This window comes from Hippopotamus amphibius, chromosome 6, assembly GCF_030028045.1.
Source record: "Hippopotamus amphibius kiboko isolate mHipAmp2 chromosome 6, mHipAmp2.hap2, whole genome shotgun sequence".
NCBI classification, from domain to species: domain Eukaryota; kingdom Metazoa; phylum Chordata; class Mammalia; order Artiodactyla; family Hippopotamidae; genus Hippopotamus; species Hippopotamus amphibius.
In genome coordinates this window covers 119847955-119867422 of record NC_080191.1, presented here as the reverse complement: position 1 = coordinate 119867422, position 19468 = coordinate 119847955, and the positions used below count along the sequence as shown (strand labels likewise).

Below are 19468 nucleotides of genomic sequence, written 5' to 3'. Positions count from 1 at the left end.
TTCCATTTAGGAAGGTGAAAAATTCGGGAGATGGATGATGGTGAGAGTGGCACAGCAGTGTGAATGTGCTGAGGGCCACTGAACTGTACAGTTAAGTGTGATTAAAGCAGTATGTTTTATACCATGCAACTTTTACCACAATAAAAAAAAATCTTTTTAATTAAAACAAAGAAGAGCTGCCGCCCCCATATGGGTGTCCAGGGAGATGTAGGGTGAGGAGGTGATGAGAAGACAGAGGGCTATGCAGATAGGAAGGCCCTTCCCTTGAGCCTGGAGGGAGAGCTAAGACCAGAAGTGGGCTCCTGGGTCAGGCTTCCTCAAGCATTCTGGGGAGAGTCCACAAGAAGTGGCGGGGCTGGAAACAATTCACCTCCCAGCTGTTACTCACCTTCCACGAGGAGTCCGCCACAGGGTGCCTTCCTCTGTCTCCTGCACCCCCACGTGGACGCCCCCGGGCACCTCTCACCCTGCTCTGGAACCCAGTCTCGTGGAGGCATGTTCCTGCCGCATCTGTTTCAAGGGGGCACATCAGCTGCAGTCTCCCTGATTACAGAGACCCCGCCCCTCCTCAGATGTGTGGGACCTCCTTTTAGAACTCACAGAACTGCACAGTCATCCAACCTTTAGTCTCTGCCAGGGAAGCAGGTGCAGGAAGGGTGGCCTCGTCTCACCAACCTTTCCAATTCCTGTTGAGACACAAGCACACCTCAGTTACTGCTAAAATCATAAACTGTGAGAACCAGAAATCCCTCAGACATCCTATATTTCAATAGCTCTTAATATGGGAGGGGGTCATGTGACCCTGTGAAGATCCAATGAAATCAGAAAAACACACATACTAGTGACAAGATGTTGAGTGTGGGTTTTTCCAATGGATTCGGGATTGTCCGCAAAGCCCCCTCAGACTCATGTGTACCCTACATTCTAAAATGAGTCCAAAGCAATTAGAGCCAGACGCCCCGACCCCAGGTAGAACCATACCTGCTACCTCCAGCCCCCAGCCACCCTGCGCTTTGCCAGTCTATCCATATTTTTTTTCAAATTGAGTTTTATTGATAACATCTCAGGCCCGAGCTGATGAGTGGAGACAGTCTGCTGGGCAGGCCCACCTGCAGACGCATGGGCACCATTGGTCTTAAGACCCCTTAGCCCCAGGGGCTCCTTGACGTGCCCTAAGAAAAGGGGGTACATCCCTATGTGGGTTGCAGGGATCCGGGGCAAGGCAGACTCAGGCCAGCACTAGCTTGACTCTGGAGGCCAGTTGCCCAGGAGGAACATCCCAAGGAGAATGGAGGTCAGCAGAGAAGAGGCTCACACGCCTTTGCTGAAGGCAGGCACGGGAGGGCTCCGAGAGATGACTGAGGCGCCTGCAAGAGGGGAAGCTGGCTTCCCACACCCCGGACAGGCTTGGTAGGCACGATCCTCACAGGCCCCGCTAGTGCTGGTGCTGGACAGAGGGGAGGTTGGTGATGAATCGGGGGGAAAACGTGACATGTGTTCCCTGCAGTTGAAGGTATATGTTTAAACGGAGACTACAGCCTGCTTCTCTGCTAGAAATTTCTGAAGGTGGGAGGCTGGCTGTAGCAGCCAACACCAGCAGAGTAAGTCAGGATTACGGTGTCAAGAGCCCATCACCACCACCACTACCACCACCCCCATGGGTGATCTGTGGCTGGCGCAGGAGAGGACCCCCTCCTCCTTTTGACCCCAAGAGGAGCACTGAGGTTAGAGGAGCACGTGGAAGCCATGGGTTGTCTAGGTGACCAGTGGCCCAGAAAGAGGCATTAGAAACATGGACTATGGATAAAATAAAGGAAATGCTGTTTTTCCCTTTCTAGAGAAGTCCTCAGCTATAGGGGACTTGAGCACTGCCCCCAAAGCCCACGATCACCATTAATGTGGGCCCTCCACCTTAGCCTCCAGCCAGAGTCAGCCCCCCACCAAACCTCAGCGAGGCCAGCAGCACCTGCCTCCCTCCAATGGCCCGTTATCGGGGGTGAGGGAAGACTTATGCTCCCTCTCTTTTTGCTCCTTGCCCTTGACCCTGGATCCAAGGGATACAGAAGAGCAGGTGTGTGCAAGGCAAACTCCACACCCCCGACTCTCAGTGACAGGCAGGGGAGCAAACCATAGCTCCCTCCCTTCTCCAAGTCCTGGAGTCCCAGTGTCTTAGTCTGTTTGGGCTGCTACAACATAGTACCACAGACTGGGTAGCTTATACACAACAGGAATTTATTTCTCACAGTTCTGGAGGCAGGAAGTCTGAGATCAGAGGGCCAGCATGGTTGGGTGAGGGCTTTCACCCAGGGTGTTGACTTCTCATTGTAACCTCATATGGTGGAAAGAGTGAGGGAGCTCTGTGGGGTCTCTTTTATAAGGAACTAATTTCATCCATGAAGGCTTCACCCTCATGACGTCAGAAGCTCCCCAAAGCCCCACCTCCTAATACCATCACCTCAGGGAGTTAGGATTTCAGCATATGATTCGGCGGGGCGGGGTACGAGCATTCAGACCGTAGCTCGTGGGTACAGTCTTCCCTGGGGGAGGAGAGCAGAGGAGCTCTAAATAGAGTCTCAGATTGAAACTTTAAACTGAACTCAACTTCTAATAGCAGCAAGTGACAGAAAAGTGATGTCATCTGCCCATGATGTTGCTAAAGAGAGAAAAGAAAGAGTCAACATACCCAGCTGAAGGCAATGATTAGAGAAAGATGAAATCATCTTGTGTCTGCCCCAAGGTAGTTAAGACCATTCAGTGAACCATACATGCATCCAAAATTTGGCATCTGATTTCAATGTGTATGTGAACAACCAAAGATTTTTTTAAGACATCCCACCCATTTTACAGATGAGTAAATCCAGAAAGGGGAGATGGTTTGTTCAAAGATATATAGTTCATAGCAGAACCTAGAGAAACTGGCAGCACGGACTCCTGACTGTGTTACGGGAACTGCCTTTGTCCGGTTTTCTCCTTAATCGTCCAGCTTGGGCTACAGCAGCAGTGCTCTGAATCCAAAACAATGAATAGCCTCCTGCGTCCCAGGACAGCCCAAGGCAGTGTGGAAGACAGGCATCCTCAGTGGAAGAGACGATCTCTCAGATGGTGCTTCGCATCCATTTGAGAATTTGAGACCCAGGAAGCCGGGCAGGAAGGCAAGCTGCGTGAGGCACTATTTTGCTTAAGCAAAGCCCTGTGTGTTTGAGAACACACACATCCGTATTCACACATGAGTTGATGAAAGGCCAAAACACACCAAAAATACAAAGATTGTTGGACGGTGTGCCACTTTGGAATACCCACCCTTAGGTGTCCCCTCCAGAATGGCTGACGGTTGAGGTTTAGGAGTTAACTGCCTCGAGAAACAGAGACACAGATGTAAGAGAACAAACATATGGACATCGGGGGGGAAGGGGTGGGGATGAACTGGGAGATTGGGACTGCCATATATACCTTACTAATAAGACAAAAAAATAAAATTGTACACTTTACATATATGCAGGTCATTGGATGTCAATGATATCTCAAAAAAGGTTCTTAAAAAAAAAAAAGAGTTAACTGCCGCAAGGTCTAATTAAAGGGAGAAATGGAAGAAAATGTGAATAATAAACACAAATCTCACAGGCACCTCCGCGGAAAGATGTGTGTTTTCAAGTTTACCTTAAATACCACTGAACTGTTTCATTTTTCACAACTGGAAGCCAGCCTTCCCTTCGTGTTAGAAACTGTGCACACACGGCACGCCTTGCTAGCCACAGATACCATTATGTGTTTAATAATTGACTATTCAATGGAGCATTGATGCATTTTTGTCTGGAACTAACTCACCTTTGTCTGTGCCTTGGCACGAATGTTCGGGGAATCGCAGATGGGATCGCAGAAGTGCTTCGAGTGCCGCTGCCCGACACACAGCCACAGCTCGGGGCTCGTTCCTGCCAGGCCCTGCGTTCACCAATGTTCCAGCACGCTAACGCCACCCGAAAGTGTGATTTATGAAAGCCGCCAAGTGCGGGACTACACCTCTTCCCTTCTAATGAGGACTAACAAATCACAGTCTGCAGGCCGCTTAAACCAGGGAAGAAATGGTCGGCTGCAAAATTAACAGAAATGAACGCCCTTACAGCCCATTATGGCCATGGAGCTACCCAGTTGGACACCGGGCTGAGACGTGTTTGTTGGGGAAGCGAAGTATCAGCAAATGCATACGTCTGGACTTCTCTGTAGTGGAAGGTCCCCGCCCTCCCCTAAAGAATTTCCAGCTTGCTTTTATCAGATGCGATTTATGAATTTGGGCAGCATCGCGAACAGCACAAACAAAGGTGTGTAACTTTGTGATGAACTGGGCACGCCAGCCTGCAGGGCTCTTCCCTGGGAAGGACCAGCTCTGTGTCTGGGTTGGGACGTTGATCGGGGTTAGCATGGCATGAATGCAACAGATTTGAAAGGAGGAAGCGAAGAACTTATTCCAAAACCGTTCTTATCCATTGCAATTATCTTGGCTATTTTTGTGCCAGAAGCAGAGCACTGGCTGGAGTGGAAGTGCCCTCCAGCAGGAGAAGGCCCGCTTGCTTCTGCCCAGTCATGAAATAGTATTCTAGTATGGGGGAAACATTTCTTTTTAGTCTTTTGTAAAAGCTGGGTATATGATGTGATAACTAGCATATTGTTTCATAAAATTATCCATTTATTTAAAAAACCCAGCCACAGCACTTGACGTCAAGACTGCTTTCTTGCTGTAGCTTGTATTTATCAATGGAATTTCCATTGCTTGGGGATGTGAGATCTACTCTTTTGTTTTAGTGGTTGTCCTAAAGTAATGGATGATTAAATTCACTTATTCCATTAAGGGACTCGACTGTTAATCTCAGGGCAGGAAAAATATTGCGTGACTTCCTCTGCCATCCTGGTTGCTTTGACTTGTTCCATTTTGTTGACTTTAGTGCAGACCTGCACATCAGCATGGCCCAGAGTTCTGAGGACCACCTGTGCTTCCTGGGGCAGCCAAAGCCTGTGATTTAAGCTGCAGTTATAATCAGGTCTGAACCTGGGCCAAGATCAGAAAAGTCTGGCCTGCTGATCAATTCTTTTTTCTCATTAATCAGCAGAGTTGTTAAAATACCCTCAAAACCATTGCCCAGACCTCAAAGCCTCTTGAATGAACAAGACCCAGCTACGATTTTCCCTTTATTATCCTTTTTCAGAATAGTCTAGCTAGAGAATGAGCCCCTAATATATTTAGCTACAGTGACAACTTAAACTTGTAGAGCCCTTACTCAAATGCGGGCTCTGTTGTGTTTGTACCTTTTAACTTATTTAATGACAATAATCACATAAGGTAATTATCTCAAAATTACAAATATGGAAACTGAGGCACAGAGAGGTTAACAATTTGCTCAAGGTCACACAGCCCATAGTGGAACCAGGCTGGGAACACAGGCCATCATTCGGTGCCATAGTCTACGCACTAAATCACTGTGTTTGTTGCCTCACATGGGATAGAAATGAAACATGTGATTGTATCACTAATGACTAAAGGCTTGTGATCTTTCTTGCCATGAATTCCTTCATTTAGACTCCAGAATGTGCACAGCATTGTGATCAACCTTAAAGGAATAATAAACTATAAATATAGAGTCCTTCCCTCCTGCAATCAAAATAGAACAGAAAGCTGAGTATTATGCGACGGTGCAGGGAGGAGGCATGGAGGAGCAGGATTGCCAGCTGTGTCTCTCGGTAGCTGTGAGAACTTGGTGGTTTAACTCACCTCTCAGAGCCCATTTGCCCATGTGTATAATGCAACTGGCAAGCAGCGCCTCATGGCACCCAGCCACCTGGCAGGAAGGGTGTGCTTACACAGGTGACTGTAGTGGTTGCGTGGGATGATGGAGGCCCAAGGTTTGAGGCAGGGACATGCTCTGATGTTGCTTCAGTCTGCAGTTCTGACTTCTAGATTACACAAAGTCCCAGCATAAGTGTGATCTGGAGACCATGCTGCAAAAAGTGAGAAAGAGGCCAGGGCAGTTTTCCTGAAAAGGAAGCAGAACTGGTTGGAAGCGTGAAAGTAAAGATGGTTTTCACACGTTAGGAGCCATAGCTGTATCATGTGACCTCTGGCGGCTCTTGGAAGCCCTTATCCCACCACGTCTGTTCCGGGCCTCAGTGGTATAATAAGACACTACCCAGAGTGTGGAAAGGGGCCCTTCTCAGAAGACAGAGCAAACTCCCACACGCTTGGCCAAGCCTATCATCTTCTCTGGGTGCAAATGGGAGTAGGGCATTGAAGGGCAAGGGGACACCTACTTCCCAGGATAACCTCCCTGGACCTCATGACCTAGGGCTTCCTACAGTACTGAATGGGGCAGGCATGACTCCAGGCGGAAGAGAAAAGGAGGAGAAGCAGACAGCTTGTGCATTCATTGAACCAACATGCACAGGGCTCTGTGCCAGGTTCTGCTGGGTGCCGTAGTGCACCCTGTGTGCCCCTTCAAAAAGCTTTCGCTCTAGTAAGAGGATACAAAGAAAACCCATATACACTCACTCAGCCTGTTAACATCCCTTCCACCTAAGGGCCTCAGCCACGTGGCACACACACCACTTTGGCTGCTGACTGTCACTGCCTCCGGGCTGCACAAACACAGAGGGGCTCCCCTGCAACCTCACACCCCAACAGAGGGGCTAGGACCTGGAACCCACTGGGGGACTCTGGGTTCTAGGCTTCCGGCTACTGTATGCATTTCAAGGGGCTTGGTAATAGGTGATCCTACCAGAGAGGAAAAGGTCACTGGCCAGACCCTGGCCTGCCTGGTTTCCTGCCCCACATTCTCTCCGATCCCCACTCCTGGGGAAAAGAATGAGGTACCATTTGCTGACTGTCCAAATGGGCCAGGCACTGACTTGGAGATTTACCCCTATGAGGTAGGTGTTAGAATTCCTGTTTACATAGATGAGAAACAGCCCGGAGCATGAGAAACTGGCCCATAGCTACACAGTTGCTAAATGGCAGAATTAGGATTTGAGACGGTCAGACATGCCACGGGCCTGTCCGATTCACTCTTCTCGCTGCAGCCTGGCTTGCAGGATGCTTCGCGCCCAGCCTGCCTCTCCAGCCTCACCCCCATTCTTGCTCTCCCTGAGTTACTTGCACCAGTGCCCAGGCTCTTCAAAGTTCCACCTCTGTCTCTCCAGCACTCCTCAAAGCTTAGCTTAGAAGCCATCTCTTCTAGAAGAAGACACCCTGGTTACCCCCAACCCCCTACCACCACCACCAAGGCTGAGGTCTCTCTGGGCTCCCATGGCACCTGCGCTTACCTCTATCATGACTGACCAATCAGTGTCATTGTCCTGGACTTCTGCATCCTTGAGGCCAAGGCCTGGTCAGGTTCATTCTCTAGCTCAGAGCCTAGACCATGACCTGGCTCAACTGGGACTCAAGAGTTATTTGTGGGAAGGAAGGCAGGGAGGGAGGGAGGAAGAGAGGGAGGAAGGGAGGGAGGGAGGAATCCTGGCCCCCACAGGTCTGTCATACCTCCCTTCCAGTCCTATCTGGTCTGACCTCCCACTGCCACCTGATCCAACAAAGACACTGATTCTCGATCCCCAGATCAGGGGACAGATTCCCAGGCTAGGGCAGTAAACTGACCCTGCAGTCAATTTTTAGTCTTCCCAAAGGGCACAATTTGTAGGCTGGTGACCTGCAGTGAATTTTTAATCACAGACCAGCCACTCCCCCTTCCCTCCCCGCTGCCCATGACAAGTCTCAGTGCTGCCTGTGCTGAGGGACCGGGGACTCTGTTTGCCTAGGATCTGCAGTGAAACTAATCAGGAAGGAGGATTGTCACTTAAGCCTCTGCACTGGCTGCTGAGCCTCCTGCAAACATTTTCACATGGTAACTGTCCCCTCAGTCCCGGGGATAGTTCAGAGCTGAGAGCACTGAGTTGTAGGGATAGTTTTCTCGTACTGGGTTACAAGGGCCATTATTACCAGGCAGGGCATGCAAGTTAATGAAATAAAATTTGTAATAAGGGCCAATGTGGATCTAGGCTTCCCAAGGTATAAAGCCTTTTGTGTGTGTGTGTGTGTGACCTCAGTGAATCTTTACAACAACACAGGAGGAGAGATCATTAAAGCTATTATTTTACTGGGTGCTTACGAGACGCCAGGCCCTGCACACTCCAGCTTTATAAACTATCTCATTTGTGTTCTCAGCATCTATGAGCCAGGTTCCATTAGGATTCTTATGTTACAGATGGAACCCAGGAATGTTAAGTTTCTTTCCTGAAGTCATATAGCTGGGGGATGGGAGGTCTGGAGCTTGACTTCAGGTCTGTCTGATAACAAAGGCCAAGCATGTGACCGCTTTCACAAGCAGCATGCCCATTTTGCAGATGAAAGATTAGTACACAGTAGAACCAGGACAGGATCTGCGCAACGCTGCAGAGAAATGAGCCCAGGCTCTGGAGTCAGATAGAATGGGGTGGACTCCTTGGCTCTGCCACTTACAAGATGTGTGGCCTTGGGCGAGTTGCTGAGTCTCTGTCTTCTCAAGTGTAAAACAGCACCTGTCTTGCAAGATTGTTTGCTGCAAAACTCCTCAAAGTGCTGCTTTGAGAAAATCAAAAGATTTTCTCTTTGGCCATCTTCTAGACTCCTGAAGCAGTAAGTCTTCTAAAGGCAATGAGTCATCACCAGCTCAGGCTCTCTCTCTCTCTGTTAAATGTTCATTTACTCAATGGCCACAGGCTAAAATCAATCGTTACTATTGTACGGCCCTGACTGTGATTCAGGCACCGTGCTAGGCCTTTCACATGCTTGCCACAGGCCTGCAAGACAGGGATTTTTAGGCATCTTACTGGTGAGGAACCTGAAGCACAGAGAGGTGAGGTGAGGGTCTCTAGGTCTGGTCCCACCATCCTTCGTGCCTCATCCTGCCTGTGATTTGTCACAGCTGTCAGTCACCTCCAGGAAACCGCCTTTCTTTGTTCAGGACACCTGCTCTTGGATGGAGAAATAAGACCAAGTCTCACCTGTACATAGGTTTGGCTGAATTTTAGACAGCACAGCTCTACTAGGTTAAGGAAATTATTTGGCCTTCTATTTTTTACTTTTCAAAATAAAATGCATTCATCACGTGGGGGAAGAGCTTTTTCCTCCTGTTTGCAAATAATTTTATTTAGTCTTCTTGGTACCAAAGGGAATTTACTTAGAAGTGAAAAAAAAGGGGGGGGGGGAGGGAAAAGAGAGGAAAAGAAAGGAAGAAATTACTATGAATAGAAGACCTAGGGGACATAATTACAGAAATACTGCAGGTTCTGCATTAGCTAGAAAATTGCAGCCATTTCATTGTGGGAGTAAAGCTATTTTCTTTTATTTTAAAATGGATCCTTCACCTTGCAAAGGGCTAATTATGGTGCTGCCTACATGTTGTGCTCATAGGCTCCAATTTCATCTTTTCATTAACCACAATGGCAAATAACAAAATCGTGCCTGCGCTCTGGAAGCATCTCTGTGATAGCTCCCGTAACATGCAGGAGGGACACGGCAATCACTCATCTCATGACTCAGGCCATGTTTTCCATAATTGAGCCCACCACGGACCTTGTCAGAGGCCCCTCCTCTAGCTCAGCCAAGAAGAATTCATAAAACAAAGCACGTGGGCGGCAGGAGCTGGGAAGAGGTCCAGGGAGGGTGAGCAGAAGGGAGGGTAACACAATAGCTGTTAAAAAGTAAATGCCCTAAAATGATGTTTATAGAGAGTTTTTAATGATGCGGGGGAATGTTTGAAATATAATGCTTAGGAGAAAAAGCAGGATATACAATATGTGGACAGTATGATTTCAACTATGTGAAATATCTATATCTCCATATATAGCTATCATTATGATAGTTAACTATATTTGATATTTAATACATCTCGATCACCAGACTTTTTAAATACCCAAATATAACTCAATCTTACAGAAAGGCAGGGATCCAAAGCCTCCTCCTTGAGATGTCAAGGATCTCCTGAGAAAGGGGGATTTCCTTTTCCTAGGGGTTGCCCCTCACCTCTTATTCTAAACCCTCCTCTGTCTCCGTTGTCAATACCCTCAAGAGATCTCAGCACCATTCCACTGGACCCTGCTCCTCTCCCTAAGCCACTTCATCCCTCTCAGGACGAGGAGGCATCATCTGCATTCCCCAAGGCACCAGCACCATCACACTGTTTTGTGAAACAGACTTTTAGTCTAAAGGTTTGAGGATGGGGCAGTGGTAGGAGGTGGGGGTGTGAGTGTACAGCAGACGGCGGGAACATGCTGAGAGCTAAAAAAGGCTTTAGTCTCTGAAGTTCCCTGGACACACTGGGCCCCGACCAAGCAAAATCAGCTTGGCTTCTTGTCTGACAAAGCAGGCTGGGGCTGGTGTGTATCAGTTTCACGCTCTGCCTGTGTGTGTGTGTGCGTGTGTGTGTTCCTGTTCCTCTCTGGTTTTCTGCGTGTCCCTCTCTGTGTCTCTCTGTGTCCGCTGTTCTCCATTCCATCCCTCTTTGTCTTCCTCTCTCTCTGGGCATCCCTCACTTTCTCCCTACATGTATCTCTGGCTCAGATAACCTTGTGGGCTTCCACTCTGTTCACATCCTTTCTTTCCAGAGTCCCCAAAACGCAACCCCCTGCCTCTCTGCTTTCAACAGGGGGCTAAGAAACTTCTGTCTGATTTGCATGCAGAGCATTCAGAAAACCTTTCTTTCAATGTTTCCCATCCATACCAGCCAGGGAGAACAAGGGAGGGGAGCTAAAAAGCCCATTAAGGTGTCTTCCCAAACAAATGTCTTCCTTGTCCTTCTGTCCAAATGCAGAAACAGCTGCAGCTTTAAAAAGAGCTTGCTTTCATCTTTTGAAGGAAATATGCCAAAATTTTAACACTGGCTGTCTTTGGGTGGCAAGAAATTCTTCAGTGTTATTTATTTCTTCCTATTTTTCTGAATTTTTCAACTTGTCCAAGGCAAGCCTGAACTACTTTATCATAATAAAATCTCCCATGTATTATGCACCTGCCAGATACCTGATTTAATCTTCACAACAGCCTTAATAGGTAGATGTTAATATCCCCATTTATAGGTTCAGAAGGGTTAGGCAATTTGCTCAAGGTCACACAAGCAGAGGTGGAGATCCAACTAGACGTTAGGCCCTCAGCCACTAAATCATGCTGCTTGGAGAGGCCCATCCTCTGCTTCATCTGCAGGTACAGAGGCTTTCCTACACCTGAAAGCTCACTAGATCATCTGAGCTGCCTCGCTTCACTCCTCCCTGTAAATGCAAGCAGTTCTGGATGTTATGATTCACGGTACTAGTCTTCCCCCAGGGGAGGATTCTACTTTCCTGCATCAGGCCTGTGACCTGTGGGAGGACTATACAGCCTGATCCTGTTGAACTCGGAAGTAGCATATGACTTGCTCCAGTTAATAAAACATGGATGGAAAGGCCATGTCACTTCTGCACCAAAGCAGTAAGAGCCAGCTTATGGTTCTCCGTGTCTTTCTCCCCTCTGCCACAAGGCAATGTCCCCATGAAGGTCCAAGTGTAAACATGGAGCATGGCTGTAATTGACCCATGATGGGCGTGTACCCTGAGCAAGAAATAGTTCTTTGTTTTTGTAAGCCATTGAGATGTGGGGGTTGTTTGTTACCGCAGCATAGCTTAGCCTAAGCTGACTAACTCCATATATGCAAAACTTCAGATGCATAGGGGGTCACTAATGTGTTTCATACTTCCTTCTCTTGGAAAGGAAAAATAGGGGAAGTCTTGCCCAAAGCATCAGTGTGAAGTTCCATTTGTCCCTTTCAAAAATGATCTTGGGAAAATGATCTCCTCCCCTAGGGTGTATTTCTGCAGCACATTCTCCTGATGGGGCCAGGCTGTCAGAATCAGTCCCAGTTACAGGCTCTGGAACTGCCCAAGGAGACACAGGCCTGTTAGTGCACGGTTTTAAGTCTTAGAGGGTCATATGGAAGGGAGCACGCTGCCCACTCTCCTCCCCTCAAGCGGCAATAAGTCCACACTGACGGAGGCCACAACTGAAGGCTCGAGGCTCAGGTGCCACCTGTGCAAACAGAGAGCAATAAAGAAGGATGGAAGGAAGACTCGGGTGGTGCAATCAGTTACCATCTTTGGTCTGAGATATGAGAGCACCACAGCCTTCACAGACAATCTGCTCTCCGTGCCTCTATCAAAGCTGCCTTCGAGGGAAGAATGGAGACTTAATCTAAAAGCTGAAGGTTCAGAGGAAAAAGAATTGCTGTCATCACTGAGGAATAGGCAGGAGAGAAAGAAGACCCTACTTCTGCCCCTGGACAAAACAGTGAAGTGATTTTTCAAAGAATCCCTGGGGGGATGGACGTGATCATCTCGCCCCTAAGTAACTCTGTTGGTAGTTCTATTGCTGAAGTATCTTTATTCAATTTGCTCTTTTCTCTGGCTGTTTCATCATTCCTGCATGTTTTTATCTGGACCATCCTTCTTTCCTTCACTCATGTCATAATTAACTCACTCTTTCATTTGTTCATTCATTCATTCAGCCAGTGGGACTTCTGAGCACAGCGCTGCTCCAGACGTTAGCAGCCTGAGCAGCACACAGAGGAGGTGTGGACGAGAGGGACAGGGCAGGGTCCAGCAGCGGAGGGAAAGATGTGGAGCCAAGATTCACAGCTGAGCTTTTGCTCCTCAGTTACAAGAACTCAGTGGTGAGGATTTCAGTCTGAGCTATTATTTCAGAGTCTGAGATAGAAACAAAACCTCTCTCACTACAGACACAGCCCTAAACCCTGCCTCATTTTGCCAAAAACTTTGGTATGGAGCCGTGAACTGTGTGGGGACCTAGACCAGTCCTTGAGCTCCCGTAGACAGAGACTGGCTGATGGAAGTTGTGGCAGACACAGAGATCCACTGCTCAGATCCACCTTCAGATAAGACTGGCTTCCCTAGCGGGAGGGGAGTGGCTTCCTGACAGCTTCCAGCTGGTACCCCCAATTTTCAAGCCAAGGTTGAGCTATTCTCAGGACAAACCCCAGCCAGTGACTAAGCGAAGTGGGGGTACAGGGATCTGTACCCAACACAGGACACCTCCAGTGGGCAATCGGAGCTCCAGAGCTCCACCAGCTGGCAAAGATCGTGGGGTCTGCATCCTGGTCAGCCAGCTGCCCCTGCTAATCGCGCTCCTGCCCCTTCTCTTTCACAGCTGTCATTCCCCTGTAAACCTTTTGCACCTTTAACTCCATCTCAGTGTCTGCTTCGTGGAAAACCACACAAGCACAGAAGAGGAAAGATGGCGTGAGGGAAAGCATGGGTTCCTCTCACACCAGGACCTCTGTAGTCTGAGACTGAGCAGTGTTTCTCGCCAGCTCCTTCTAAGAAGACAAATTAAAGTTGAGGATGACTATGCCATAAGGAGCCCTGTCATCTCTTTCTAAAGCTGTCCCATTTAGGAGACACTAGGTTAGTGGGGAGGGCCAGAACTTAGCCCTGTGGCCCTACAGACCAGCTGGGCAGACTGGCACTGGACAGACTACTCTGAATGTGAGCATCAGTGTTGACTGTGAAAGGGCCATGGAGCACTCCAGGCTCTGAGGGGCCACTGGAGGTCAGGGCCTTGCTGAGGCAGTAAAGTGGTTGGAGCAACATGCTTTGACTGCAAGGACATGGATCATGGAGGGCTGCATGGAGGAGGAGGGATATTTGATCTGAGCCTTAAAGAGCAAGCTTCCTGAGGACACAGGTACAAACCAGGGCCCATAGCCTGTTCTGCACACATGTGTTTAGAAATCAGAGAAAGAACAAGGTATCACTCAGGCCTCTTTCAATGCCAGCAACAGAAACTGACTCTGGTTAATGTAAAGGATTTGCAGGGAGGCCATGGGAGAGCTAAAGAGCCAGGCAGGAAGCAGAAAGAAACCTGGCAGCTCTGGGGCCCCACATAGCAGGAGCTCTTGGCAATTCGACCAGGGCACTACTGTGAAAATGGGAGAATGCCACCATTTTTAGTGTCTTAGTTTCTCTGCTCACTATTCAATTCCTAGGGAGAGGCAGAGTGTCCTCCCCTTAGCTATGATATGATCTGGTGCCTTAATCAGTAATCCTAGCAAGGCAGGATACACACTCCAAGAGGTAAGAAGAGATCCAGGAAAGTGTGAGCTCACAGAGCCAAGGGAGAAGTTTCTACAAAGGCAGTGGCGACCATTATCAGAGGCAGCATGCAGGGCCAGTCAGATGAGGACCAAGATTTACCCACAGGAATTCGCAATCAGCAGAAAGTTTTTAGTGTGGAGGCAGGGACAGAAGCTAGATGCTCTGGGTCGAGGACTCAGCGGGAGGAGAGTAGATGTGGACGGACCACTCCTTTGAGAAATTTGGATAGAAGAGAAAGCAAGAGATTGGTTGTTAGAGAGGCCATTGTGTAAAGGGTGGATTCATTTTAGGACGGGAGAGACTTGAGCCTCTTATAAGCTAAGACAAAGGAGCAGAGACGAGGCAGAGGTGAAAAGACAGAAAAGCATGGTAGCAGTCAGAGCCCGGGATGGGGGTGGCAGGAGGATGGCTCGAGGGCCTGGGCAGAAGGGCTGGTCTTTGAATTCCATCTTTGTCACTGTCGTCTGTTCCTCACTGCTCAGAATGTATTATACATTACAGGTTCTTGCTCTCTACTTGCTTAAAAGGATTATTTTAATCTCAATTTGGTCATTAGCTTTTTGAAGGCAGGAATTGTGTCTCTGTAAGAAGAACAGGAAGGGTGCTGCATAAAGAATGGAGAGGCCAGAGTTCTAGGACCAATTTGTATTATCCGATTGTGTGAAGTTATGTGTTTCTCATACCCAGCTATCGTGGCCTGGCCAAATCGGTTTTTAATTTTTTTACAAGATAAGAAGACTGCAGGTAGGCAATTCAGAACTGGTACAGCAGCCCCACAGCGCATTTCACATATCAGACACCTTCTATTCATCCACACAGCCAGTGGCTAAATAGCCTTAGCAAGTGACTTTGTCATGCTTGTCACCTCATAAGCTCAAGATGGCTGCTTGGCCTCCAGGCTCATATTCATACTCTAAGACAGAAGAAGGAAGGAGGAGAAGTGGGGGGAGCTCCTGCGTTTGGAAAGCAAAACCTTCCTGCTAATCCCACGCAAACTCCTGTTTGCTTCGCATGGCCATCTCTAGCTGCACAGGAGTCTCCTGCTTTAAACTAAATTGGTGTTTCATTGTACCCTGGCTTCCCTGAATCCCTGCCTTCCTCCTAACAGCATCTTTGGGGAGGGGGTCCTTTTGGGGATTGGCCTCTCTCCACCATGAGAGGCTTAGCTGAAGAGTAAAGTCAGGCACCTTCCTCTCAATGACCAAAGTCGAGGGGTTTGCCAACACCTGCCCCAGAACCCCAGGGAAGCATGTCTTACTCTTGGCCAACGAGAAGGTCTCTCCCAGGACCTTGGCTCCTGCATGAGTGAAATAAAGACAGAAGTGGCTAAAACGTAATCCTCTATCCCTGCAGTGGCATCCTCACTAGACCATTTCCGCTAAGAGATTATTCCAAGGGTTTTCACTTTCTAGGTTTTCAGAACTGCTTTATTCCTGCCCCTTTCTAGGCCTGGATTTTCCACCTTCCTGTAAATCCTGAAGGCCCAATCCTACCAATAAATTCCCTTCTACTCAGCAGAGACTGTTTCTGTTGCTTATAACAATGACAGCAACAAAACTTCTGACTGATACTCCAACCCCATCTTTGACCAGCTACATGTGATCTTGAAAAAAACCACCTAATCTCTTTGGGTCCTCTCTCCTTATCAAAAAACAATGGTTTATTACAAAAGTGCTTTCCAATGTGAACGATACATCACGACTTTGACCTCTTTCAAAAGGCCTGCTTTGTACCAAGTGGGCCCAGATGGGCAGCACAGCCTGGATTAGAGTTTTAGTAACAGGGGTAGCATATAAAAGCTCCATCAAGAAAGATAATTTACAACATTGAGTTGCTGCTACTGGAACATTCCTTAGACAATTAAGTCTGGTGGATGCTCACCAAAACCAGGCCACTGCTGGTGGCACCAGTGAGCAATGTTTTCATTAGCAGACAGGCACTATTTGGTGTCCTCTTGCCATGATGTCAAGGGCCCACTTACCAATTCTAAGGTCTCGACTGCTCTCGATTCCAAGACTGCTTCATTGCACCACTGTAAAACCTGTTTTTTAGGGAGTCTTTGTTTTCACCTTAAAGTCCTTTCTGCAGCAGACATGCATCTGCCTTACAAAACTTCAGAATATAGGGCAGAGGACTCTGTAAAATCGTAGTCCATACCTGCAAGGAAAAATTACTTTGTTAGAACAGCAAAGTGGCCCCAGTTTGGCCTTATGTTCTAGTAAAAGCTCATTGCTTAGCTGCATTTAATAATCCATGAAACATTTCTATTAACTTTAGTGTGTGAATTGTGTGGCTGCAAAATGAGTAAAAAAAAAAAAGTGGGAAACAGGAATAAAAAATATGCAGAAAATAAAAATAAGTGAGATCTTAAATATTCGATCAAGGCCTCTATTTCCAGGTAAGCCGTTATCATCTTGGGCCCTCAGATACCAGCAGAAGCTACAGAACACTATTCTCAATTATTAAAATGACTAGGGGAAATTTTTTTCTTCTTACTACTTTTAATGAGTAGTTACTACTTTTAAATGAGTACGTAGCCTTTCAAGCTAACCTTTGCTTAAATATTTAACACAGACATTGGGTCAAATGTAAAAGAGCCAAAGTTCTCAGTCTAATACCCACCTGTAATTATGAATCAGATTATATAATGCATCTCAACAACTTCATTTTATTTTATTTTTTCTCTCTCTGCTCCCAGAATTCTTCCCAACTTGAAAGGAATCCAATTTGGATGAGTTGAAATTCTGCATTCACAAATACTTTCGAACTGTATGCTTACTGATTTTGCTTTTATTTTTCATTGGTTCAGTGCATTCATTCATCAACAAATACTTCTTGACTACCTAGCAGGTGCCAGGCACTGTTCTAAGTGTGGGGATAGGGACTTCCCTGGCAGTCCAGTGGTTGGGACTCTACACTTCCACTGCAGGGGCCATGGGTTTGATCCCTGGTCAGGGAACTAAGATCCCACATGCTGCACGGCGTGGCTGGAAAAAAAGTGTGTGGATATATCAAGGAACAAAATATATAAAGACTCAGCCCTTTTGGGACCTTAAACTTAAGCGAGCTTACACTTAAGTAAGGGAGACAAATAATAAAGAAATATACGTTCTGATGACAGATAATAAGTGCTACGAACAGGATGGTATGGGAGTGTTTGTAGTTTATGTCTGAGGTAGGGTGGTCTGCTAGAAAGCTAAGGAATTGGGCACATTACCTCGGGAGTGGGTGGAGTGGACCATCTCAGTCAGCGAGAATAGCAATGCAGGGACTGGGGTGCAAACAGGCCCAGTGTGTTCCAGGGACAGCAGCACAGCCAAGGACACTGGGGGTGAGGAGGGGTCACTGTCAGGAGACCATGCCAGGGAGAGCTTGTCAGGGCAGGTCTTGCGAGGGCCTTGGAGGCCACTGGAGAGAACTTGGTGTTTTATGCTAATGGTGGTAGAAGCCGCTGAGGACTTCTGAGCAGGGGAGTGCTGTGGACGGACTCACATTTCAAAAGGATCACTTTAGCTCGATACCAAGCATGGCCAATGGAGCCAGGTTGACAAAACGATAGCTTCTAGTGGGGCCCTGCTTTCAGCGGCCGAAAGACTCGGCGTTGGCTTTATCTGTTCATTGTCTATAAGAAAACACCAACCTTTTGAAGTCCTTCAAGCAATTGAAAAGGTTGCCCTCTTAGATCATTTTAAAAGTCTACCAGTCTCCTTTTTTTACATTTTACGTTCACCAGCCAAAGCATGCCCTTTCTGAGAACTCAGAAGTTAAGGTTACAGGCTCACCCAAACACAGAGGCTGACCCAGCTTGCAGTCCCATCATGATCTGTCCAAAAGCAAGTTTTCCAGAATGTCCTCAGGTCACACCTGTAGGCCTGAGATGATATGCAGAAGGTGCTTCATCAGGACGCTATTAGGGGACAGGAGGAAACTGCAGAATATTTTTAGCTTGATCTCCTTTGGTAACCACATTTACAAGCCTAGAAATAATTTGTAAAATGTTCAAAATGAGCTAACCTGTTAGTTCCAGTTTTTTCTCTTGTGAGACCTCCCTCCTTCAGCCCTTTCTTCGGTGGGATACTTCTAAGCCACATTCTTCATATGTTCTTTGCTTTCTAGAGTTTTCCTGCAGGATCAAGCTCCAATTATTCGTAATAGTAGCTGGCTTAACCATGCATCTTTTTTTGGACTTGAATCCTTGTCTCAGGGTCTGCTTCTAAGGGATCCAAGCTGAGATTTCCTCTTGGTAAAATCCTCCTCCTTCCTGAGGTGGCATTACCTGGCCACTTCCTTGGCTCATAATAGCAAATAGGATTCAGGAGAAATAAAATTTACCCATAAGAGAGAGAGAAAAAAAATATTTTCCCTGTTTTACCTATGATCCAGTAGCCCTTTGTATCCTGAAGCAAAGGGCATGACTCCCATCTAGATAGTCCCCTATGTAGAGTATTAGGAGCTAGTTGCCTCTCTCGAGTGGATTTCTCAACCACAGCCTCTTGTCCCTCCTTGACTTGGGATAAGTGAAGCTATTATGGTTATTATGTGAGGTTCTTACCTCCCACCACTAGGAGGCACTACTTCACACCTGGGAAGCTAGGCTTCCTCCTAGACCAAGCCTTAATCTTCATTACCCCAGGAAAAGAAGCATGCCTTGTATGGAGACATCATTGCCCATCCCCCTCTTGCTCTCTGTGTCCAGCCTCTCCTTCCCTGGGTCAGGGCCCTGACTCAGAATGATTAAGTCCTTGATTTTAACCCAACCTATGGTACCAGCATGCTACACACAGATTTTAAGTCCCTAACCTTTCTCACAAGCATCCCTCTCTGCTGGGGCACAAACCATGTTAACAATAAGAGAACGTCCAAAGATCATTATCCTCGAATTTTTTTAAATCTCAGAGTGGGAATGGCCTTTATGATACAAAATCCAGAAGCAATAAAAAGAAGAGCTATCAATTTGACCAATATTTAAAATTTCTGAGTTGTTAAAAAAAAATAGGGTTTTAAAAAAGGGGGAAAAATCCTCATGCATATACATATGAAGCCACTTAAGCCTCCCCCAAAAGTTGTTAACCTCCAATTTCAGAGAAGGATCCTGAGGCTTGGAGAGGTAAAGTGACTTTGCCCGAGGTCACCTTGTAGAGGCACATTTCACACCCTAAGGGAGTCACTTCTGATTCTTGGGAGCTGAACAAGGAAGGAGGAGAGTGAGCAGGAGAGACGGGAGGCAGAGCAGAGGAAGCGGAAGGGTTGAAGTCTCAGGAGAGAAGCGGTGTCAGGGAGCGCATGGACACTGCTTCTTCAGTCTGAGTAAGGA

The 19468-nt window shown here is 47.4% G+C and overlaps 1 protein-coding gene across 1 annotated transcript in view; it reads left to right on the top strand.

The window, feature by feature from the left end:
* The first annotated feature begins 3865 nt into the window (after window positions 1-3865).
* NMNAT3 (nicotinamide nucleotide adenylyltransferase 3) overlaps window positions 3866-19468 on the top strand; it is a 129056-nt gene continuing 113453 nt past the window's right edge. Inside the window, exon 1 of the mRNA XM_057737788.1 lies at window positions 3866-4003. Coding sequence (XP_057593771.1) covers window positions 3866-4003 — 138 coding nt within the window. The remainder of the gene's footprint in view (window positions 4004-19468) is intronic.